Source organism: Belonocnema kinseyi, chromosome 6 (genome assembly GCF_010883055.1).
Source record: "Belonocnema kinseyi isolate 2016_QV_RU_SX_M_011 chromosome 6, B_treatae_v1, whole genome shotgun sequence".
Classification (NCBI taxonomy): Eukaryota; Metazoa; Arthropoda; class Insecta; order Hymenoptera; family Cynipidae; genus Belonocnema; species Belonocnema kinseyi.
Window position 1 is genome coordinate 29138520 of NC_046662.1, and position 8615 is coordinate 29147134.

Below are 8615 nucleotides of genomic sequence, written 5' to 3' on the forward strand. Positions count from 1 at the left end.
TTTAAATTTTTCGAAAATTTTCATATTTTTATTTATTTTTTATTTTGAAAAAATCATTTTTATAAATTCTTTTAAAATATTTTGAAAACGCAAAAGAAATGTACCCAATTATCGATTTGAAGCTACAGATATAGTTTAAGTTTATTTTTCTATTGTGTAGTTTTCAATTCGCCATTTAATTGCACAATTAGCGCGAGTACAAAAATGACTAAAAAATTATAAAAGAAGTCTACTATGCGAAATATCGAGACGTGAGTTTGAATTTCTATAATAGGTCGCAGACTGTTAAAAATTTCGCTTGGAAACTTCCACTACATGTATTGGAAGTTTATTTCCCAAACGTAAGGTAACGCTGCAATACACAATGTTGTAGTTTTCAAATTCTCGAATAGGTATGCTACCTTACATGGCTCGGAATTTTATAATACAAGTCTAGTAGCTGGATATCTCGATGCCTGTTGAAGCACAAAATTACAAATAAAAAAAATGTGTTTCATTTCTGAGAACCCTTGTTTCTGAAAAAAAAAATCCTAACAGAGCCAAAACTTTGGTTAAAGTATAGTATATAACGCGCGCATTTATGGAATTCATGAAATTAAAGGAATTCGTGGAATTCACAGAACTTACTGAATTCATATAACACCCGGAATTCACGGATATCGCGGAATTCATGGGATTCACGGAATTCATGGGATTCACGGACTTCATGGAATTCACGAAATTCATAGAATTCATGGAATTTACGGAATTCGAGGAATTCACTCTATACACGGAATACAAGGAATTCAAACATTCATAGATTTCATGGAATTCTCGGATTTTTCGGAATTTACGGAATTCACGAAATTTAAGCAATTCATAGAATTCAATGAGTTAATGAAGTTCAATGAATTCTTGGAATTCACGAAATGTATGAAAGTCATGGAGTTCCACGAATTCCTTAAATTCCATTCATTCCGTGACTTTCTTGAATCCCTGGAATTCTCTTAATTGCTTGAATTTCGTAAATTTCAGGTGTTACATGAATTCCGAGAATTATTGTATTTCTATGAATGCTGCGAATTCCGTAAATTCAATGAATTCCTTTAATTCCTTCTATTAATTGAATTCCATGAAGTCCGTGAATTTGAATTGCCTGATTTCCCTGAATTCCATGAATTCCCTGAATTTCGTGAATTTCGTGAATTCCGTAAATCAAGCGTATTCGGTGAATTTTTTGAGTTCCATAAATTAGCCGGGGAAAACGCAGTTTTATTCTACACAATATATATTGTACACAAGTATACTGATCATATTTTTCTTACACAAAACTTTTTCTACACAAAATTTTTTCTATACAGAATTTAATACTGTTATGTTTTTCCTATAGAGCATTTTTTCTACACAGAATATTTCCTACACAATATTTAATACTGTTTGATATTTTTATTTTTTTCCTACACAAAATATTTTCTTCGCGAAATGTTTCCTATACAAAACTTTTTCTACAAAAAATGTTTCCTATACTAAATTTAGTACTGTTATATTTTTCCTATACACAATTTTTTCTACGCAGAAAATTTCCTAAACAGAATTGAATATTGTTTGATACTTTTTTTTTCGTACATAAAATATTTTCTACACAGAATATGAATATTCTACATAGAATTAAATAGTACTATTTTATGATCAAGATAGTCTCTAAACATTGTACAACAACAATATAATGTCCAATATTTTTCCTGCTAAAAATTTGTAATTTAATCTAATGAAAAATTTCTAAATTAAATCTTTAACATATATTTTAAATTCACACACATCACTAGCGTTTATGGCAGTAACAAAATTAAAATTTAAACTATAATCATTTATTTTTGTGTAGGGTTTACTTTTTGTACAGGATATTTTATGTACTATTTTAAATATGTTATGCAGAATATATTTTATGCTGGAAAAATATTGTACCTAATATAATTGTTGCACAATCTTTGGAGATTATCTTGATAATAAAATATTTCTACATAATTATGTGTAGAATATACATATTTTTACAGAAAATATTTTGTTTAGGAAAAAATATAATTATTAAACAATATTGAATATTGTGTAGGAAATCTTCTGTGTCGAAAAAATATGACAGTATTAAATTCTGAGTAGGAAAAATTTTGCGTAGAAAAAGTTGTGTGCCGGAAAAATATAACAGCATGAAATTCGATGTAGCAAATATTTTGTGTAGGAAAAAATATAATTATTAAACAATGTTGAATATTGTGTAGGGAATATTCTGTGTAGAAAAAATATAGCAATATTAAATTCAGTACGGAAAAAATATTATATAGAAAAAGTTTTGTGTAGGAAAAATATCATCAGTATACTTGTGTACAATATATATTGTGTAAAGTAAAATTGTGTAGGAACTGGTGTAAACGAATTAAGCGTATACCGTGAATTTTGGAAATTCCATGAATTTTGTGGATTTCGTGAATTCCGTAATTTCCATAAATTGGATGAATTCCGTGAATTCCTTGATTTCAGTGAATTTGTTGAATTCTTTCAGTTAAATGAAATTCATGAATTCCTTCAATTTAATGAATTTATTGAATTCCTTTAATTCATTACATTCTATGAATTCCTTTAATTCATTACATTCTATGAATTCCGCGGATCAAACGAATTCCATGAATTTCATAAATTCTTTAAATTTCATTAATTCCGTGAATTTTATCAATGCCATAAGTTTCTCGATTTCCTTTAATTCTATGAATTCGGGAATACTATAAATTTCGTGAGTTTCTTGAATTTAATGAATTCTGCCAATTTCGTAGCATCTGTGAACTTCATAAATTCCTTTATTTCCTTGAATTCTGTGAATTCTATGAATGTTGTAAATTTATTCAATTTCGTGAATTCCTTGAATTCGGTAAAATCCGTGAACTTCTTGAATTCCATTAATTCCGTAATTTCCTTGTGCATAATTTTCGTCTTACAAACGCTCTAATACATGTATTGGAATGTACTGGAATATTACGTCACGCTCGGTCGGTAACATCAAAATCTGTAAGGCTATACCACTTGGTGGACTGCAAAACATTGTTTAGATAGGAGTTGGACTAAAATTAATTAATTTCAGCGAGATTTTTAACGATTTAAAAAATTTTAAAGGGATTTTAAAAGAATGCAGAAGCGTTGAACGATTTTGAAGGAATTTTAAAGATTTTTTAAAGAATTCAAAAAGGTTTGAGCATTTCCAAGAGATTAGATCAAATTTTAATTCAGTTTAGGTGATTTTAAAGAATTTTAAGCGAGTTACTGAAAAGTTATTCAAAAAGATTTTAATAAATTTGAAGAAATTTCAAGACATGTAATTTTTTACCAATATTTTAAGGAACTACTATAGGTACTTGACGGGATTTTATGAGTTTCTATTAAAGGATTTAAAAATAATGCAAAAACTTTTCCAGATTTACAGGAAATTTTTTAAGATTTTAAGTCGGTTTTAGTGAGTTTAAAGCTATTTAACAAGTGATTTAAAAAGTTATTTAAAAATATTTTAATAGATTTTAAGAGACTTCAAAGGGTTTAAAAAAATACAATGATTTAAGGATTTTCAAGAGATTTAAAGGAGTCTAAAGAAAATTAAAGGATTTTAAGAGATTTTAATTAATTTTAGTCAATTTTGAAAATTTTAAAATGATTTCAAAGAAGTTGAAGGGATTTTAAAAAAATTCGGAAGACTTAAGGAATTTATAAGAAGTCTAGCGATTTTAAGGAATTACTAGGGACTTGGCGGAAACTTAAAGTTTCTTTTTAAAAGATTTAAAAATAATCCAAAAATATTTCAAAAAGATTTAATGATTTACAAGAGATCTTATAAGATTTTGCGATAGTTTTAGTGATTTTAAAAAAAGTCAAGCGAGTTATTGAAAAGTTATTTTAATAGATTTTAATGAATTTGAAAAAATTAAAAGATTTTAATAGTTTTTAAGAGATTTAAAGAAATTTAAGAAAATTCAATGGATTTTAAGAGATTTAAATTAATTTCAGTCAATTTTGTGAAACTATGAAAGATTTTATATAATTGTAAAGAAGGTAAAGGGATTTAAAAAAAAAATTCGGAGGAGTTTAAGGATTATCCAAGAATCTTACAGGATTTCTAAGAGTTCAAGTGATTTTAAGGAATAACTAGGGACTTGGCGGGATTTTAAAGTTTATTTTGAAAGAATTTAAAAATATTTTTATAAGTTTTAGTGACTTTAATGAATGTTAAGCAATTAATTTACAGGTTATTTGGAAAGATTTTAAGTTATTTTCGAAATTTTCAAAGCTTTTAGGGATTGTCAAGAGATTTAAAGATTTAAAATGATTGCAAAGAATTTGAAGGTATTAAAAAAGAAATCGGAGAAGTTTAAGTGCAAAGTGCAAAAAATAATCTCTTGACATCTTTGAAAAACACACTTAAACGAACTACTAAAATTCAAAAATGTTGACTGCCAACGATTCCAACAATGCAACCTAACCTCAAACACGGCACATTATATTTTTTCTTGATGGATTCTCTAAATCACACACTTCACCCTTTGCTAACAATAATGAAAGAAATGGCTTTTATATCTCAGAAGTAAAGCCATATCACGATTTTTCACTTATTTTCGTCTACAAAAATTAATTTCAGTCAAAATCCTATGTAATGAATGCTTTGTAGTCCACCATGTGGTGGCCTTATAAATTTTGATGTTACCGACCGAGGATGACGTTATGTTAGAATACTCAATTATAGACTATTATGAAAATGTCAAATTTTAATATATTTTTATGAATAACTCGAATAATTGAACATTTTTCCGTGTTTTGATATACAATTATACTAAACTTTGATTCATTATTATCATTTATTCAAATGGAAGGTCTTTCAGTTTACTTTCCTCTCACAGAAAAAACAGAAGATAAGCTTCAGATCGATTTCTGATGAAAAATTCGCTGCAACAAAAATTAACTTAACAGGATAAACTTTAACCAAAGATCGGTTAAACATTCCTTTTTTTCATGACAACACATGTGTTTTAATAAACGCAAATTCGTCTGAATGAAACCCCAGTGGGCACAAAATTTGGCGACGACTTTACGACATCGTTACGACATCTTCACGACAACTTTACGACATCCAGTGTCCATGTCGTTACAGTGTCTTTACGATATCGTAAACACATCTTTAGATCATACGCCATATTTACGATATCATACAGGCGACTTGACGACATAGACATAGGATGTCGTAAAGTTGCCGTAAATATGTCGTAACGATGTCGTAAAGACGTCGCCAAATTTTGTACCCACTGGGTCTCTACAGGTATTTATTCGAGCTTAAGTTCTAAATAATACCAACTTTTATATGAGCCGCAACTTTAGTAACCCCCCCCCCCCCCCCCCCAGTTTTTTTCGTGTAGAAATGGTTTAAATTGGTAGTAATTTATTCCATTTATTTGTGAAAATCGTACAAGTTTTTCTGTACTTCTTTTTTCATTTTCCATCAAAAGTCTTGAACGAAATAAGATTGAATGAGCCAGTTCATCAGAAACACAATTCCTGCGATCATGGTTACAAGGTATGTAAGATAATAGAGCTAATTTGTCGTTTTCTTGTATTCAAGAGTATGGGATCAGTGCAACGTGGTTCAAGATTATCTGACCGTTTACGATGGAGGATCGACTTCGGACAGAGTTCTTGTGAGATTGTGTGGCGGAGATGCAGTTCCGGATATCGTCAGTAGTCACGACACGATGCTCCTCGAATTTCACACATCGCCATACGACAATCCATTTCACCCCGTCCCCTTATCGTTCCTTCCTGGCTTTGAGCTCGAGGTTCAGGTAAGAAAAACTTTCAACTTCCTCCAACCCTCAATCCCCCCCCCCCCACCCCAATACTCCAAGGTTCTAACTGAGTTAGGCCAGTTATGTTACTTGTTTCTTGTTTGTGTACCAAATCCAATTTGCTTAGAGTCAGAGAAAGAAAAGAAAGCCAAGTGAAGGGTGCATTTCGCAAATACCTTCCCACTGGGGATACGAAATATCCATTTTTCATATTGTCACTCATCTTTGCGGAAAAGAAATACCAACTTTAGAATTTCATCCGATGTCATGTTTGCGATATTATGGTAGAAAAGATACGGGGCCTTCAATTTTTTTTGCATAATTTAACATGGTTCAAATTGCTTGTAGCTGGCAATTACTTACCGATTTTGGATTTTTTTAAAGAAAAATTCAGCATTAAATTTTGAAGAGATTTATGCGGCCTGACTTTTGATTTTTTTATATTATCATCATTTATGATTGAGGAAGTATTAGAATTGTCCTAAATGTGACATCACTGTTTTTCAACGGATTTCCACGTTTCGAGACCCCCTGAATCCGAAAATCAAGTTTTTACGATGGCGTCTGTCTGACTGTCCGTCCATCCGGCTGTCCGGCCGTAAACGCGGTAACTCTCGAAATAATGAACGGATCAAATCCATCTTTGGCACACTTTTTTAAGGTCCTAAAAGAATTGACGAGTTTGTTAATCAGACATTTTTCATACAAATTTGAAAAGTGAGCGCATTTTGAAAATTTTTGAGACCACTTTTCTTCTGAATTTGAAAATTTTATGTAGGATATTTATATTATTAAAAAGGACAAACAATTTATCCTAATGACTTTTTTCGATAAAAAGAAAATGCTCAGAGTTATGGCATTTTCAAAATTTTGGTAGTTAACTGAAAAATAAAATTTTAAACCAAACAATGCACCATATGAAAAAGAGTCAATAGTCGTGCCAAAAGTCAGATGTCTATGAAAAATTGTTTTTCTATGATTTTAACAATCAAAATATTCTAACTGCAGTCGTTTCAAATAAAAAATGTATAAAACTTTATTTGCAATTATTAGCTAATTTCTACCCATAGCTTTTGTATTAAGTATCTCAGATAATGATATGCGCTTATAATAAATTAACAATAGCTAATGATTGCCAATTATTTAAACTATTTTTATAAACAAATGCACATTTTTACAATTTTTTGATGAAAAGGCTTGATTTTTCACGAAATCAACTTGAAATGTTTTTCCTGAAACTCCTTGCTATCACATTTTTCATAGTGACCAAAAAATGTTAATTATTTAAACAATTTACATTAATAAATGCACATTTTGGCCTTTTTATGATAAAAAGGCTTGATTTCTTTTGCGGAATCCACTTAAAATGTTTAGCCTAAGACTCCTTGCTATCATAATTTTCATAGTGACAAAATAATGTTTATTATTTGAACGATTTTTATAAACAAATGCACATTTTGAAAATTCTTTGATGAAAAGGCTTGATTTTTGCACGGAATCAATTAAAAATGTTTTTCCTAAGGCTCCTTGCTATTATGTTTTTCATAGTGACCAAAACACTTTAATTATGTAAACCATTTTTATAAACAAACACGTATTTTGACCATTATTTTTATTGAGAGGCTTAATTTTGTTGAGGAATTAATTCGAAATACCTTGGAAAAGAATCTATGCTATCATTGTTTTAATAGTGACAGAAAATGGTAATTATTTAAATGATTTTCATAAACAAATACACATTTTGACAATTCTTTTATGAAAAGGCTTGATTTTTGCACGGAATCTAATGAAAATGTTTTTCTTAAGACTCGCTGCTATCATGTTTTCCATAGTGACCAAAACATTTTAATTATTTAAACCGTTTTTATAAACAAATACAAATTTTGACAATTTTTCGATAAAAAGGCTTGATTTTTTTTGCGGAGTCAACTTAAAATGTTTAGCCTAAGACTCTTTGCTATCATATTTTTGGTAGCGACCTAAAAATGTTTATTATATAAACAATTTTTATAAAGAAATGCATATTTTGACTACATTTTTATGAAAAGGCTTGATTTTTCGCGGAATCAACTTAAAATGTTTTGCCTAAGACTTCTTGCCATCATATTTTTAATACTGACCCACAAATGTTTATTATTTTAATTATTTTTATAAACCAATGCACATTTTGACAATTTTTGTATGAAAAGGCTTGGTTTTTTTTTACGGAATCAACTTAAATTGTTTTTCCTAAGACTCCTTGCTATCATAATTTTCATAGTGACTGAAAAATGTTTATTATTTGAAAAATTTTTATAAACACATGTACATTTTGAAAAGTCTTTAATGAAAAGGCTTGATTTTTTCATGGAATCAATTTAAAATGTTTTAACTAAGACTCGTTGCGATCATATTTTCCATAGTGACCAAAACATTTTAATTATTTAAACCATTTTTATAAGTAATGCACATTTTTACCATTTTATGATGGAAAGGCTTGATTTTCTCGTGGAATTAACTCAAAATATTTTGCCTAAGACTCCTTGCTATCATTTTTTTTTATAGTGGCCAAAAAATGTTAATTATTTAAAGAATTTCTATAAAAAATGTGTATTTTGACCATTTTTTTCATTAATAGGCTTGATTTTTTTGAGGGATTAATTCGAAATATCTTGAAAAAGAATCTATGCTACGAGGGTAGTTCAATAAGTCCTTAGAATGACCAACAGATGGCGCGCGAATCGCTCCAAATCATCTGTTTTCAGTCAGCACCACTCCCGACTAGAT

The 8615-nt window shown here is 29.3% G+C and overlaps 1 protein-coding gene across 1 annotated transcript in view; it reads left to right on the forward strand.

Annotated features, from left to right (window-relative positions):
- The window catches only part of LOC117174783, a 103743-nt gene that overhangs the window by 40173 nt on the left and 54955 nt on the right, over positions 1-8615 (forward strand). Inside the window, exon 6 of the mRNA XM_033364149.1 lies at positions 5627-5846. Within this exon, the coding sequence (XP_033220040.1) occupies positions 5627-5846 (220 nt within the window). The remainder of the gene's footprint in view (positions 1-5626; positions 5847-8615) is intronic.